The sequence below is a fragment of the Amblyomma mixtum genome, chromosome 3 (genome assembly GCF_055824585.1).
Source record: "Amblyomma mixtum isolate Tamu chromosome 3, ASM5582458v1, whole genome shotgun sequence".
In the NCBI taxonomy this organism is placed as follows: domain Eukaryota; kingdom Metazoa; phylum Arthropoda; class Arachnida; order Ixodida; family Ixodidae; genus Amblyomma; species Amblyomma mixtum.
Genome location: NC_143014.1, coordinates 407343119 through 407359223, shown reverse-complemented (window position 1 = coordinate 407359223; position 16105 = coordinate 407343119). Strand labels below are relative to the sequence as shown.

Here is a 16105-nt window from a genome sequence, read left to right as displayed (position 1 = left end):
CTCACCTGATTGTGGAAGCTAGCTTGCAACCGATGCGGGCACGACTTTTTCAAAGAAGACTCCAAGCAATGCGACGCTATTGCTCTTTTCACCGTCTTTGAGTGCATGGAATCATAAGGCAAAAGATCTTTCTTCGCGCGCGGGTAATAGCCCCAGCAAACATGTCTCTCAAGAAAGGTTAGTTTAAGATCTAAAAATTGTAAGACGTTAGTGTCAGGAAGTTCATGGGTGAACGTGAGCCCAAGTCCATGTTTGTTAAAAGCATTTAAAACTTCACCTACTGTAGAGGGGTAGGTGAAGGAAGTCTGCTTTTTTAAAAGCACTAAAAAATCGTCCACGTACCTAAAAACCTTTAAAACCACCCCCCCAGTAAAATCTATGTCCAATGACTGGTCAACTTTCGCTAAGAAAATATCACAAAGGATGGGGGCCACACAGGAACCTATGCACACACCCTTGCGCTGCAAAAAAGGCAGGTTGTCAAAACTTATAAAAGTGGAACTAAGATAAAACTGCAATAATGCGATAAAGTTGTCAACCGACAAACCTGAAGAATTTTGAAAAGACACGTCACCGTTTGCTTCTATGCATTCCTTTACTGCCGCCAAGAGCTGGTCTTGAGGAATCGAGTAAAACAAATCTTGTACATCTATGGAAAAACCAAAGCCAATATCCTCGGTACTCTGTAAGTACTCAACTACAGCTGTCGAATTTTTTGTGAAGAAGGGATCGTCCAACCGTAGTAATTTAAGTTGCTTTTGCAAGAAAGTACTGACGTTCTTTTGCCAAGAGCCTTCTTCACTCACGATAGTCCGGAAAGGTACGTCAGGTTTGTGAGTCTTGGCAGTAAAGAAAGCATTTAGGCTATTACCTCGGCAGTTTTTTATATCTTTAGCGAGAGAAACTAAATTTAAATCCTTGCAGAAGTTACTGAATTTTGTTTTAACTCTGACAGCACTTTTTTTCACCTCTACAAAGTTCTTATTGATCGCCGCGTACGCCTTCTGATCGTACAGATCCTCTGGCAGGACAACAAAACCAGAGGAGTACAGCAGCTTTGAGGAGTACAGCAGCTCAACTCACAGAAGTCCATTGGAGAGGCATGGTGAACCAGCTACTTTTGTGCCTGGGGAAGAAGTCGACACCGGAAAAGAAGAGTAACGTAACTGTCCTGGGAGACGTCTCTTTGCCCGACAAGGTTCAGCGGCTTCTTCAGAAAGGGCCAAAATACAGTTTGGAGCCTGGTGTTTCGGCGCACGAACTGATAGCTGCGAACAGGAAGATGGCCCTTAAAGTAGGCGTCGCTGAAAACCAAGACCGGTGCCTCCTAGAGGGTGTGGATTGCTTAAGAAACAGTGCTTCAGACTGCGCTAGAGCACAGGTTGACAAAATGTTAAACGGCGTAGTGACCTTCTTTGGGCAGAACCACCTAAAACTGGTTCAAGCTGACAAGGAGACTGGTTTTGTTGTCCTGCCAGAGGATCTGTACGATCAGAAGGCGTACGCGGCGATCAATAAGAACTTTGTAGAGGTGAAAAAAAGTGCTGTCAGAGTTAAAACAAAATTCAGTAACTTCTGCAAGGATTTAAATTTAGTTTCTCTCGCTAAAGATATAAAAAACTGCCGAGGTAATAGCCTAAATGCTTTCTTTACTGCCAAGACTCACAAACCTGACGTACCTTTCCGGACTATCGTGAGTGAAGAAGGCTCTTGGCAAAAGAACGTCAGTACTTTCTTGCAAAAGCAACTTAAATTACTACGGTTGGACGATCCCTTCTTCACAAAAAATTCGACAGCTGTAGTTGAGTACTTACAGAGTACCGAGGATATTGGCTTTGGTTTTTCCATAGATGTACAAGATTTGTTTTACTCGATTCCTCAAGACCAGCTCTTGGCGGCAGTAAAGGAATGCATAGAAGCAAACGGTGACGTGTCTTTTCAAAATTCTTCAGGTTTGTCGGTTGACAACTTTATCGCATTATTGCAGTTTTATCTTAGTTCCACTTTTATAAGTTTTGACAACCTGCCTTTTTTGCAGCGCAAGGGTGTGTGCATAGGTTCCTGTGTGGCCCCCATCCTTTGTGATATTTTCTTAGCGAAAGTTGACCAGTCTTTGGACATAGATTTTAATGGGGGGGTGGTTTTAAAGGTTTTTAGGTACGTGGACGATTTTTTAGTGCTTTTAAAAAAGCAGACTTCCTTCACCTACCCCTCTACAGTAGGTGAAGTTTTAAATGCTTTTAACAAACATGGACTTGGGCTCACGTTCACCCATGAACTTCCTGACACTAACGTCTTACAATTTTTAGATCTTAAACTAACCTTTCTTGAGAGACATGTTTGCTGGGGCTATTACCCGCGCGCGAAGAAAGATCTTTTGCCTTATGATTCCATGCACTCAAAGACGGTGAAAAGAGCAATAGCGTCGCATTGCTTGGAGTCTTCTTTGAAAAAGTCGTGCCCGCATCGGTTGCAAGCTAGCTTCCACAATCAGGTGAGCCGGCTTTCGGCGGCTGGGTTCCCCTGCTCAGTGTTGACTGCTGTCTGCGAGACCCTTCTAAAGAAACTTAAGCAAGGAACACGAAGAAACTCCGGAGAGGATCGTTGCAGGTCACAGAAGCCGTTGGTGGTGCCTTACTTGCACAAAACTGCTCACAACTTGAAGAAAGTGGCCAACAGGCATGGGGTGAGTGTCGTTTTTTCCGCCCCCAACAAGCTGAAAAAGCTGTGCCCCCGTATTTGCAGCTCAAGAAAGCGGGGTTGTCAGATAAGGCACGACTCTCCATTCATCATGTGTTCCGCAGGAGTGGTCTATGCTATCCCCTTAACGTGTGGGAAGACCTATGTCGGCCAGACTGGGCGTTGCATCAACGAGCGCTTGGGGGAACATGCCCGAAATTTATCAGATTTAAAGGATAAATATGCACATTTGGTAGCGCATATTATGGGTTGCGACGGATGCGAGGCACGATTCAGTCAGACTAAGATTCTAGGCAAAAGCGCAGATAAGAAGGCACGTGAATGTCTGGAGGCTTTTCACATAAGAAAACTTGGCAATAGGTGTGTCAGCACCCCATCGGTTTCACTTTTTTCATCCGAGTTCGAATTCTTAGATGCCGCCCTTAAATAATCTTTGACAACTTTTTTGTTTTTTTTTTAGTTACCGCTTCCTCGTGTGTGCTCGCTGTGATGGTCGCTTTGATATCTTTACCTTTCCTGCCCTCCTCCCTCTTTTTCAGTGGAACTTCGCCATATAAAGGCGCTGCCTGGTTTCAATAAAATTAGTTGTGAGTTAGCGCTTTGTGTCTCGTCCTTGTCTTTTCGTGGTCTGCATGCTCTGGCGCTATTTTCTTCAATTCAATTACACATTTGAGATCCTTTCATTTATTTCCTAATTGCTATTATTATCATGATTATTTTATTTTTCCCCACAATTATTTTCTTGTTTAACTTTTTGTACACCTATCAGTTGCCGCCTGTGTCTTGGCCAATCCCCCGCAGTGGGTATGCGCCATTTTCTAGAGGACAACAACAACAACAACAACAATGCCCGCTGTCTACACGCTACCTGCACACTGCAGCAGCCCAAAAAGTGGACAGCCGACTCGGCAGGTAACGCAAGCCGCGTGAACGACAAGGCCAGCAAGCCATTTAATGTCGCGTTCGCACTTCGGCATTTGGCGGCGAGAGCAAGCGGAATCCGCCGCCGCGGCTGAGATTCCGCCGAAATACCCAGCGCAGGACCGATTTTCGTCGCAGGTAAAAATTCCGTTGATTCTCATCGGCGTATAGGACACTGAGTAGGAAGTCGCCTTCCCGCGGCGACAAACATGGCGGCGCCCTTCGAAGCAGGACACCTCAATTCGGACTGGATTCTTCGTTGTTATCACTGCTATAGTGCCTATTTCAGAGTGCTCACTGGTCATAAATGGGGCACCGGTCTTTGGCTTCGTCTCATCTCGCCTATAAGAAAACGTATGAGTAATAAATCTGCCTTTTTTAATTTAGAGTGACGATTCTGCCGCTTTTAGGCTTAAGGGGAGCGTCGGTTTGTTAACAATGGTTCCTGTCCTAACAAACAGATGGTGCCACAAGTCTGAACTGACCGTTGCGTCTATGTTGGCATCCTCTGAACTAAATGTGAGAAACGGCGGAACGTTTCGCAAGATAGCTGCGTTTAGCGAACTTAAGGATTCGCTTATTGTATGTACAGTCTTTGTCAAAAGTAACCAGGCTGCATAGTTTGCTTCTAGCTCGTACAGTGGAGCCCTTACAGCTTCCCTGAAGCTGAAATGGTCGTTAAAGGTAAGGACTTGGGTTTTCTTACTTTCCAACACCTTTTTATCTCTAGAAAAGCCACAAGAGCTCCACTATACAAGCTAGAAGCAAACCATGCAGCCTGGTTACTTTTGACAAAGGCTGTACGTCAACGAAATCAGCTGCTGGCAAGGCGCGACGACCCCACTGCTCCGGCGGGCCGATATGACGATGGTGGTGGCGACGCCCGCGCGAGCCAGCCTGCAGCGTGACGGCGCAAGTTGCACCGCAACCACCGTCGACATATCGGCTTGCCGGAGCAATGAGGTCGTCGCGCCTTGCCAGCAGCTGATTTCGTTCACTAAAGTCAGGATTGAAAGCAGCACAATCGTGGCGCGCGAATGCGCTAGCCACGTGATTTTTTTTGTTTTTGTTTTTCGCGGACTTTCTTTGGAGCTCGCAAAAACGATACACGTCAGGCTTTCTTTATCGCAAATAAATAGAATGGGGGTTTCTAAAGGTACTCTCCAACTTTGCTATTCACATTTGCTGTCTAAAGTCAATATTTACGCGTTTAGAAAAATTGCCTTAATTGCTAATTAATTAATTGCAAAACAAAAAATTGCCTATGATGCGCAAGCCGGTTGGTAGGCGTATGTAAGTGGTTTCCGTGGCCTACCTCAACTACTTGATCTTTTAACCCTTGGATAAAGATAGCCGACACGCCGGCGACGAGCAACGACGTGGTGGCCGGGTTGTGTGAACGAGGCAGCATTTCGGCGGTAGCGGATTGCGCTCGCTCTCGCTGCCGAAAGACCAAGTGTGAACCATTGGCTACCTCCGACCGAGCGAAAGAGCTTCGCTTTCGACGCTGCTTCTGTCTCGTGGCAACGGGAATAGCCCTCAGAGACTGTAGACGCTTTGCCAGCCGGCACACGCAAGCAATGATAGGCAACGGCACGCGCTTGATGGGCCCTTATCTAATGTTTCACTTTATTATTGCTTTTTTGGGTAGCCAGTATATTTCCGTGCCGAGACCTCATGGGGGCTAAGAGGCGCTTTCAGGTCTAAGCGTTTGTAGGAAACCCGAGTTCTTTGACGGCAGGGGAGAGTTCACGGCGCCTTCTCATTCGCTATAACCGAGTAGAGTGAACAGAGTTCTTCGTTATATCTGATATGCATCGACATTACCACATTGCATGTTTTGACAGCAGCGGTGCGCTTATTCGTTACAGTGAGCGTTTAGTATATCAGCAGCTGTTATAAGTGGGCTCGAATGCATATAGAACTCGAAATTGACCACGAAATAGTTTCATTTACCGATACTTAGATATATAAGAATGTCAATAGATAAGCTTATCTCCAACATAGAAGTGATAATATATTGAGCGTAGTTCTATACGTTATAACTCTACTCTTCGAGACTGGGTGACCCGTGTTTTGAAAATGTCAGTACTGGACAGTCATCTTTATTTGGACACAGGCGGCCTCAACCAATGGAAAGCCAGTCACTGTTATATTTGTAGGCGCTGGAAAAAACGATTGAAGCCGTAGTTTCATTACAAATCGTGTTCTCGTCTCTAAAACCGCTCTACAGTTTGGGCATTTTCCACACTCTCCAGGAAATTTGGACCGACTTCCCGGCTACCGTCATATGCCGCGCGATGCTCAAAACTCAAGATCACCGCGGTAATTTCGAATTTTCGGTGCATCCTATTGAATTTTGTGGCTGCCGGAAATAGTTGGTATGAACGCAGCAAGCACTTTACAGCTCAGATTTTGCAGTTACGAGGAAGAGGTTGCCATGATAATCACCATGCTCGCGCAGAATCTCTGAAGACTCCTTGGTTTTCTCAAAATTACAAGTTTAAAATATCCCATTTGAGTTACGCTGTGTTCTCTTGTGGCGGCCAACAGATGGCGCTAGGTTCTGAATGTCCAGAAAAACTGGGCACGAAGTTCTCAGCTACAAAGATAGCCATTGTTTAAACTTTGAATCTTTTAAAAACACGTTATCGGCTAGGCATCACGTGTTATGAAAACCAAAGTCCCGTGGAAAAACTCTAGTGCGTTATCCCTACGATTAGTAAGTGCAAAAAAAATCATGATTTCACCCATTCCCAGACACTACTTTCCAGTGAAGCGCCATAGGCCATTAGGCTTAGTTGCGCTGTCTAGATGCTGTCCCGAAATCCTGGTAATGGACCTCATCAACTGAATTCACACTTCGCAAGGGCGCAATTAGAGTTATTTTGTGCGTTTTAATCAGGAAAAATTACATTAGTTCACTGCATTAGGCCTTGGGACATTTTCACTCCACGAAAGATAACTCCACATAGTAAAAAGACGCTACACATACATGAAGGCGTGCTGATGCTAAGATATTTAGCACAGCGGAGAATACCTACTAGCGTAGACGTTCACCGTATTACCGGCCGGACGCCTCCTGCGCACGCGCTGTGGCAGGAGCTGGTGCAAGTGGGGCAACTCCCCTCGATACTGGATGCGTCTCCGCTAGTAGGTTCGGCGATATGCTAAATCTCTCTAATATATCCAGATTTCTGATCTTCCTCCCTTTTCAAACATACACAGATATGCACAAAGCTAAACACCGCAGGCACACTGTGAAATCACCAGTAGGTTCAGCCATTCTACGCCGTTCCATGAACGGTGCTCAGAGTTTGTGAGGGAAAATTAATGCGCAAGCGATGACTGCTTTCTGCACAAGGTGGCAGGCAAAAAGTGGAAGCCTACTTGAGTTTTGTCGGCTTCTACCGACTCATGAAATAACAATGATTGTCAACAACAAGGCACTGACCTATATCTGCAGTGTTCGCAGCTGATTGTCCACGTGTTCTATGTATTCGTTAGTCGCTTCACGTAGACCGGGAAATCTCTTGGTGCTTTTCAAAAAGGAAAGCCCCTTTAGACTTAGAGTTCACGAAGCTTCTAAAGAATTAGCATTCACAGACAGCACTAGTAAATTATAGCACCGAAAAAAATGTTTCTGTTCGTCAGGTGAGCTCAGAGTCCGCTGTTCATATGGGGACGTCGTAGTCGACGAACACGTTCCCTTCCTCTCGAATCCACTTGGTGGCGATCCACTTGGAGCCGTGTAGCACGGGACACCCTATGTGCCCCGTGCGATCGTCCTGGATTCTCTTTTGGTGAAAGAAGGGGTAGTGCAGGGGCTCCCCTTCACCAGCGTACGGCCTCAGGTCGAACCAGAAGAGCGCGTCGCCTGCCCGGGGCTTCGCGGCCAAGGCCGGTTCTGCAAAGGCCGTGGCGCCCCCTAACGGCACATCTGACAGGAACACGAGCATTGTGGCCAAGCGGTTGCCGCTGACGCCCTCCAACCCCAGGGTAGCGGCGCCGTCGAACTCAATGGCATCCAGGTGCAGGGCGTAGTAGCCGCCCAGGCCGTAGTTTACCACCTGAAACGGTTCCGCGGACTCCACGGAGAGCCCCGTTGCGGCCGCCACTCGCGCTGACAGCTGGGCCAGTAGTGGGTGGTCGTCATCGCTTAGCCACGACACCTGGCGGTGAAATCAGGAATTTGGAGACGAACGTTTAGACGAGAAGGGACACGTAAAGTCCATTAATTAAGGGGGGGGGGGGGCTGATAGAAGGTGCAGCTGGGTATACACTACGAGCAGGAAGCGTTATCGAGTTGTGCGCGCTTGCAACTGGAGCTACGCTGATCTACGGCGCACCTTTGGCTACAGAACCTTGCATAACTGTTTTCTACACCTTGTCGGAGCAATGCCGTGGCCTACACTTCGGATTTAGCGTAAACAATTTAAATGCCTAACTGGTCATAACCGATAGCAGATAAAACCACATTAGGGAATGTCTCATAATTGAAATACTGCAAAGGTGTACAGCGCTGGTGAAAGCACACGGAAACCTTGAGGCAGAGTTTCACTTCACCGAGTGTTAAGTGAACGCACTAAGTGACAACCGCACCAAAGAGAGTGAACTATCTCTGAACGCAGCGTACTGATGTCAGTCGAAACTGACTTTCTGACCATAATTATACGTAACGGTTTTCCATCCATGAATTCTACAGAGCTTCAAACGCAGTGTGTTTGAGGACAATCAAATAATTTCGATTAAGTTTGCAATGAGGGATTAATTATTCCACAGAATTCATACAAGCGTAGCCAGATGAGTACAAGGGACAACTGCACACCTTCCACAGAAGCTTCGTAGATGAAGAAAAATTCATCCCAGTTTCAGGGTCGAACCCGAACCATTGCCTGTCTGGGGCAGTTGTTCTACCAACCAGGGCAGTGTTTCCATTCCCATGACTTCTCCCATTAATCTCGAATTAAGCCAGACCTAAGCCACTCGCGGCTACCCTTCTCAGCTTCGGCAGGTGGTAGGTTCGATTCCCGTTGCCAGCTTTAAGCTACGTGGCGGTAGCCACAGAAGTGCGCTGCATGCGTTGGCATTGGCGACGTTGTGGCAGAAACGCGGCACTGAAAGTATAGGCCGTTGGCGTTCGTTGTGTTCATTGACGTTGGCGTTGACAGCATTCTAGACTGCGATGATTTCGAGGAAAGGAAGGCGCATAACTGGCTCCCTGCGTCAGTGGACGCCTGAATCGCGCTTTGTGGTACGTAGCGGTGGTGAGAGAGAGAGAGATGTGGTCTGCATTCATTAACGCTGACAACGTTGTGGCAGACACGCGGCACTTGCAATAGGCCGCAGCGTGACTTTACGCTGCTTATGCTAGCGTGACTTTCGCTTGCATAACTAGGGTTAGCTGAGCTATGCTGCAGTCATCTTTCTGTAGACAACCGGATTCTCACAAGTGCGCCAACAAGACAACTATCCAGTTTAGACACTGAACAAAGGGAACAACGCGTGCAAAGTGCTACGTTTTCATTGGTTCGCGCTGGGTAAACAAATGGCTCCACAGAAAGGCAACATTTTATAAAGCGTATGAAACATGTAGTTACCTTGATGGTTTGGTTGGTTTGGTTTATGGGGTTTAACGTCCCAAAGCGACTAAGGCTATGAGAGACGCCGTAGTGGAGGGCTCCGGAAATTTCGACCACCTGGGGTTCTTTAACGTGCACTGACATCGCACAGTACACGGGCCTCTAGATTTTCTCCTCCAAAGAAATTCTAGCCGCCGCGGCCGGGATCGAACCCGCGTCTTTCGGGTCAGCAGCCGAGCACCATAGCCGCTGAGCCACCGCGGCGGCAGTTACCTTGATGTAAAAAAAAGAACGACAGAGTAGGTGAACCCTAACCACTTTTTTCCTTGAGCCTATTTAGAAATATTCGCCTAGAAACGCGACAGACAGCGGTGCTCCGCATGAACATCTCTCACCTTGCTAATCCGCGCAGTACTTTCAGTGCCGCCAGGAGTATCCTCACTGACGACAGTTCCACGTACGAGGCTTCTAGAGCCCATATTTCGGATGATTTCGCACTCTGAGTGCTTAAAAAACTCATGAATCAAGACGATTCGGGGGTCGTACGAGAGGAACTCAACTTTGAGTGGCTGAAAAAGCAGATACGGATGCCCACCATTAGCAGACAACTTGCAGTCAAGGTCGCTTTGCTGAGGCCATAGGTCACCGGACTGTACGCAGATAGATTTGAACCCCTTTACATCATCGCTCGTCATTTCCTTTCCTTCGGCCTCTTGTTCTATTCTGCGGTGAGCGTCTCTGAGCAGATAAGAGAGTCCCATCTCAAACGCGTGCCTCAGTGAGGGCGGCGCTTCTAGATCTTGCGAGATTCTCTGGAGGGCATTGGCCGACCATGCCGTACTGTTTCCAAATGGTCCCTCTATGAAACACCCCCGGGCCACGTCTTTGAGATCGTCGGCCGACAGAGGCGGTAGCAGGGGAGATCGCATCACGGCCATGTCGGGCACCGGGACATCGTAGACCTGTTGCAGGGTACATAATCCATCGGATGCTGCACTCAGGTCACGTGCCACAGGCCACCACTTCCAGAAAGTCTCGGCGTCGAGAATGCTGCGAAGAATTTCCCGGTGTCTATCCCTGATGGAAGTCTCCGTGAGTTTCATTTGGTAGCCACTTAGCCGGCTAGCGAACAAGAATTTCGTCAGGGCGTCGCTATGTCTCGGTGGCACCATAGTAGCAGTTTGGAACTCGGCAGTTCTTCGTCTGAGGCGCACCTCTTCTGCGAGCGAGAAGCGAGACAGGTCTTCGAGGGCTAGGCTCTCCGTTACCAAGCCCTCTTGGAGGTGGAATGTCGAAGTGTGGAGCTCGGTGATACCGTCGACTTGTAAAAGCAAGCAGCCGAAAGGAAACACGCACCTGAACCAGCGCATGGTTGTCACTATGGTCCCGAATAACTGATGATGATGATGAACACGTGACATCTTGAAGTGCTTCGTCTTCTTCGTCCTCACGATTACACCGAAAGAACCTACTGCGCTGAATGAAACCACGAGCTGCTGCCCTACTTCTGTTCGGCGCGTGCTAGTTCCAGACATTATAACTCTCTGGATGTACCAGGGGGAGTTGCGTAAACCCGGTATCTAGAAGAAGCCTAGGAAATTTGGACAAACGCTTCTAGAGTGCAAGACTGCCACCCTCTCCTGCGTGGCGCTGAACACTCAAAACCATCACGGAAATTTTGAATGTTTGGCACATGCCATTGATTTTCGATAGCCTTCGGAAATGGTCGGTTTGACTTCGGAAGCATTCTACAGGTCAATTTTGCAGCGTGTGGAAAACTTTCCCACGCCCCTTCGTGTTCGACGCGGCCGACCATCATCACCGTGCGTCAAGACAGCACCGGCTGGACGAGGAGAGAAGTTTCCCTCATGGGGTAAGCGGGTAAGCGGAAGCAGCGACGGGAGCGCCACCTCGAAGGCTACGCGGAGCTCCTCGGAGCCGTTGAGAGTCTCTTCGAGATCCGGTCAGTGTCGCGAGGGGTTGCAGACGCACGCTCTCCTCGCGTTCTGCGGTAGGCGCAGGGAGGTCTGTTGTGCCTTGCCGGTGGACTTCTGGTTCCAGGAAACGAAGCGAGCGCAGCAAACGCACTCTCGCCACCTCCCCCATCAAGTGCTCGGGGATGGTTTAGCCCCAAGAATTCGGCGCGCACGGGAAAACCCGGCCCCCATTGTCGACGCGTACAAGCGTTCGCCGCCGACACCCCCGAAGTCGCGTCCCAGCCCCAGCCGGTAAGTCGAAAACCCTTCTTACGTTAGCCTTCTATTTCCGAGGAATGCCTCGTTGTTGTTTTGTAGCTAGCTGGCCCGCTCTGCGTATCCATTGCAAACGTAATAAATAGCATATGAGTGTTCACGCTTTCTCGTCCCTCCCTTTGTACCCTCGAGCACGAACCCCTCCATGGTTAGCGAGCGGGAACGCTGTATCCGCGGAGTGGAAGTGCGGGAGGCGGAACGCTGATCCCCCAATATTTCCACAAGAGTAGAGAAAGATTCAGCCATAATGATCACCATGCTCAAATAGAATCTCCCGGCATTCTCTAGGTTTCTCAAAACTGCAAGATTAAAATATCCCAATTTAGTTGCATGGTGTTCGCTACTGGCAGCCAACAGATGACGCTAGTCAGTGCCTTCAAGGTAACTTGGACTTTAGCAAAGTATTTTGCTTTGTTTCCTTCACTGCTTGATACAATGAAACTCGTGGTAGCACGGATGCGCTTCATGTTCGCCAGCACACACTCAGATAAGCGTACCCATGCTTGCTTGACACGCAATGAAAACGTTCTTGCAAAATACAATCTGATTTTTATTTGTATATTTTTCAGTGGGTTATCCTGAGGTGAGCCAGAGCGAGTTAGGCAAGACTGAGTTTAGTTTGTGACCGTTATACACTTTGAATGTTTAGCGTCCCACTGCGTCAGAGAGTGCGACAGGGTTATACATTTGCCAATGGTTGTTAGGGAAGGAAGAACGCAGACGCTCATCTGTATTAATGAGTAGTCTAAGTGGGAGCCTGCTTAATTATCCGGCCCCGCCGCGATGGCTCAGTGGCTACGGCGCTCGGCTGCTGACCCGAAAGACGCGGGTTCGATCCCGGCCGCGGCGGCTGAATTTCGATGAAGGCGAAATTCCAGAGGCCCGTGTGCTGTGCGATGTCAGTGCACGTTAAAGAACCCCAGGTGGTCGAAATTTCCGGAGATCTTCACTACGGCGTCCCTCATAGTCTGAGTTGCTTCGGGACGTTAAACCCCAATAAACCAAGCTTAATTATCCGCTTATTTAAAAAGCGTTTATTATGGTCGCGATTGCATGTGCGCACCGCTCTGGCATGGCTGCAGCATAACTTGGCAATACTGCGATGATTTCCTGGAAAATAAAATGAAATAGTATCCATCGGAACATGTGTGTGCGTTGAAGTGCGTGTATGATATCACAAGGGTGCATTGCTGTAAAATGAATGCTACCTTCCTGTCATGATACGCATCGCCTATCTGGTTCTCTGCAATAAAATTTCGCACCGCACTTATGAGATTGCGTTATAGGTAATCAGAAAGGGAATTTTTTGGCACAGACTCGAAAAACAGATTACAAGGAAACTCACTTCACTCTGAATAAAAACGCACATGCTCGTTTATGATTTTAGAAGCGTTTGTAGAATAAGAAATTTACCGAGGACGCCGATACTCTATTGGAAATAGGTTCAAATAGGCTCATGTTATTTTGAGTTCTGGCTTGCCCCCCCCCCCCCCCCCACTAGTCTCTGTATAGCTTTATTCCCGAGTGGGCTTTATTGCATGAGGCGGATTTGAGCTGTCTGACGGCTGAACGAATCACAGACTTCTCAATGCAAAAGTTTGGCCCAAGGCCCTTTTTCCGAGCATTTCACTCCAGAATTTCAGAGCACAAGTTCCGGGGGAGATCTTGTGCCCCTTAGAAGATCACTGGGTATCCGGCGGCACTGGGGATCGAACAAAGCACCTATACCCTTATTTTGTTTTTTTACACATGGTCGCCTATACTGGAACATTCGGCGACCACAATGTGCCCAGGGGGCCCCCTCTGAATGCAGGTATTTTTACAAAGGTACTCTCCTGTTCCTCTTTAAACGCCTCTAAGGCGCAACGAGCGTTTTCCAAAGAGTGGAGGCACTTTCTTGACTTCAGCTTTGAAGAATTGGACGACGCAGAGGTACAAACAACATCTATTGTTCTCAAGAATATATAGCTGTTTACAGTGCTGTCGTTTGCACTAGGGTCTCAAGATATAATTTACAAACTTAACTAATTCAGCCTGCATGGACATCTGACGGCAGTCAACGGAAATGAAGACACAGATCCTATGTATATAAAGCATTGCACGTTGAGAAAAGACGCGCGCTATAGGAGTTTTTATTTAACACTTGATAGTCGTACCGAATTTCAGCTCTGTATTCGCTACCTTGCAGAAGTGTGCAGATTACGATAGGAATATGTGCGAGGCAAAGCACAGCATGACCCGATGTGAATGTCATGTCAAAGCTGGTTTCACCTTTCCATCACACCTTCTCTAGGCCCATGAAGCCCCTTCCTCCTTTTTGTACCTTTTCCAAGGACGCTGGTATTCCAAGTGGAGCATGTTAAGGCGGCTGTGGAGAGTAACTACGACTGGTCTGCTTTTAATAGGGCACGATGAATCCAGCTTTGATGCAAGAGTGTGGTGTTCGGCCAGTACAGCCCTCCTCCTTCTAGACAACAAGCAAACTATTTTAAGCATGAAATGCTTTTAGCTCTCGTTGTCGGCAGTGTGGTGACGTCACGCCGAGACCGAGAGCCATCATCCGGGCTCTGAAACGAGAACATCCGGGCACCGTACGAGACTTAACGAGATTTAACGAGACTCTCTAAGCCCTCTTACGCGACCGGCATGCAAGCGCCGGTTGGTCTCCAAACGAGTCACAAAAAATAACTGCTGCCAGTGCCTTCTCAATGTTTATCATATCAGTCGAGCTGTGCGTTTGATAATGCACGGAATTATATTTTCCGATTTCTAATAACGCGTGAAAAAAGCACATACATGCCACAATATTTAAGCATGAAATGCTTTACGGTGCGGTTCGGGTGTCCACCGCGATGACAGAGAATTACTGCTCCATTTCCTGTCCTCAAAAAAACGTTGCGTTCAAAGGGCAAGGCATCGCGCCGAACGGGTGGTGGCGTTCCTACTTTCCTGTAAGGTGCGGCTCGGGTGTCCACCGAGATGGCAGAGAATTACTGCGTAATTTCCTTTCATCAAAAAGCGTCGCGTTCAAAGGACGAGGCATCACGCCGAACGGGTGGTGGCGTTCCGCGGACTGCCTGGCAGCGCTGCAACACGCTGTCGCGTTCCACTCCTAAAGGCGAAGGTTAAGCGTCATTAATTAGCAGTTTATTAGTATTTAGTCATTAATCAGTCATTACACAATAATCAGTAATTTGTCATTACTTCGTCATGAATTATGTGTGACGTAATCCAGTGGTAACATCACCAGTGTCACATACGCAAAGTAGTGCTGAAAACGCTTTCGCCTCTACGCACTTCGGACAGTTTCGAACGCGCTGCATATACATTCTTGTCAGGCCTGCGTCTCGTCGTGTCCGCGTGCGCGTCGCATTATGCCCGTAAACATTTCATGCTTACTCTACTCTCGGTTACGGGAGAGGCAGAGTTTTTTTTGTTCAAGCCGATTTGGGCGGGTTGAGATGCGCCACTTTTGATGCACCAGTGACTTTTTTTTTTGAAGTATCTGGAACTCGACTTTCACGGCGTTAATTTGGAGTCGAACAAACAAGGGATGGCAGCGATGGCGTAGAAGGCAGCGACGGCATAGAGGTACAGCATCCGCCTCGCGTGCAAGAGGACCGGAGTTCGAATCCCGGTACCATGCAATTCTCCATCGGATTAAAAAAAAAACTTCGCGTACCGATGGAATTGCATAAGCAGGCCTGGAGTGCGGCCTGATCTTGGTGACCAGAACCGACAGTGCACTTCCTCACCAGAACAGGATTTGGCCACCCTGGTGTAGTACTTGGCCGCAACCTTCTATGAACAAACCAATTAACCCTCGGCCCTCAGTCCCCAGCGACTGCAGAGCAACTGACCAAAGCGGCGGTCAGATCGGTGACGCAGCGGAGGGTGCTAAGAATCTCTGGCTCCGGACAGGCCGCCATTGCAGCAGGGTTTTTTTTTTTTTACCCTCAAACTCTCTTTGATTAAAGTTTTTCACCACCACCACCACCACCACCACCATTGGAAACTGAACCTGGCAACGTTTAACGCCAGAACCTTATCAAGTGAGGCTTGCTTAGCAGTGCTGCTGGAGGAATTAGCCGATATTAAATGGGATGTCATAGGGCTTAGTGCGGTTAGGAGCACAGATGAGGCGTATACAGTACTAAAGGGCGGACACGTACTGTGCTATCGTGGATGAGCAGATAGGCGAGAACTAGGTGTGGGATTCCTCATAAATCAGGATATAGCTGGCAACATCGAGGAGTTTTATAGTATTAACGAGAGAGTGGCAGCTATTGTAATTAGGCTTAATAAGAGGTACAAGCTTGTGGGGTTACTGGCACGGTTCGGACCCTGAACTCAAGCAGGGAACACATGTGCGACAACTTCGCCGACGCGCTGCACCGATCGTCGCGTGCGATCTGCCATCCCACTGCAAGCAGGGACACACGGAGCGGTGAGCATCGCTGCGCCGCTCTACCCAAGCTCCGCCCACAACCGCTGTCACACTTCGCCGCCGTGCAGCGGTGCCTCAGCGCTGCTTGTGATCGTGTACAAATATCCCAAGAAAATACAAGATTGCCTTGTTATCAGAAAGTCTGCTCGAGCAGCGACAAAGCATGCCTGCTTATGTTGCGAGCTTTCGGCAACGGCACCGCT

At 48.3% G+C, this 16105-nt stretch overlaps 1 protein-coding gene across 1 annotated transcript; it reads right to left on the bottom strand.

Annotated features, from left to right (window-relative positions):
- Window positions 1–7295: 7295 nt before the first annotated feature.
- LOC149357528 (prolyl 4-hydroxylase subunit alpha-2-like) lies at window positions 7296–10573 on the bottom strand. Its single transcript, XM_089576599.1, has 2 exons — window positions 9599–10573; window positions 7296–7793 (listed from the first exon to the last, which is right to left on the bottom strand). The coding sequence occupies exons 1-2, from the start codon at window positions 10571–10573 to the stop codon at window positions 7296–7298; spliced, it is 1473 nt and encodes a 490-aa protein (XP_089432725.1).
- Window positions 10574–16105: the final 5532 nt, after the last annotated feature.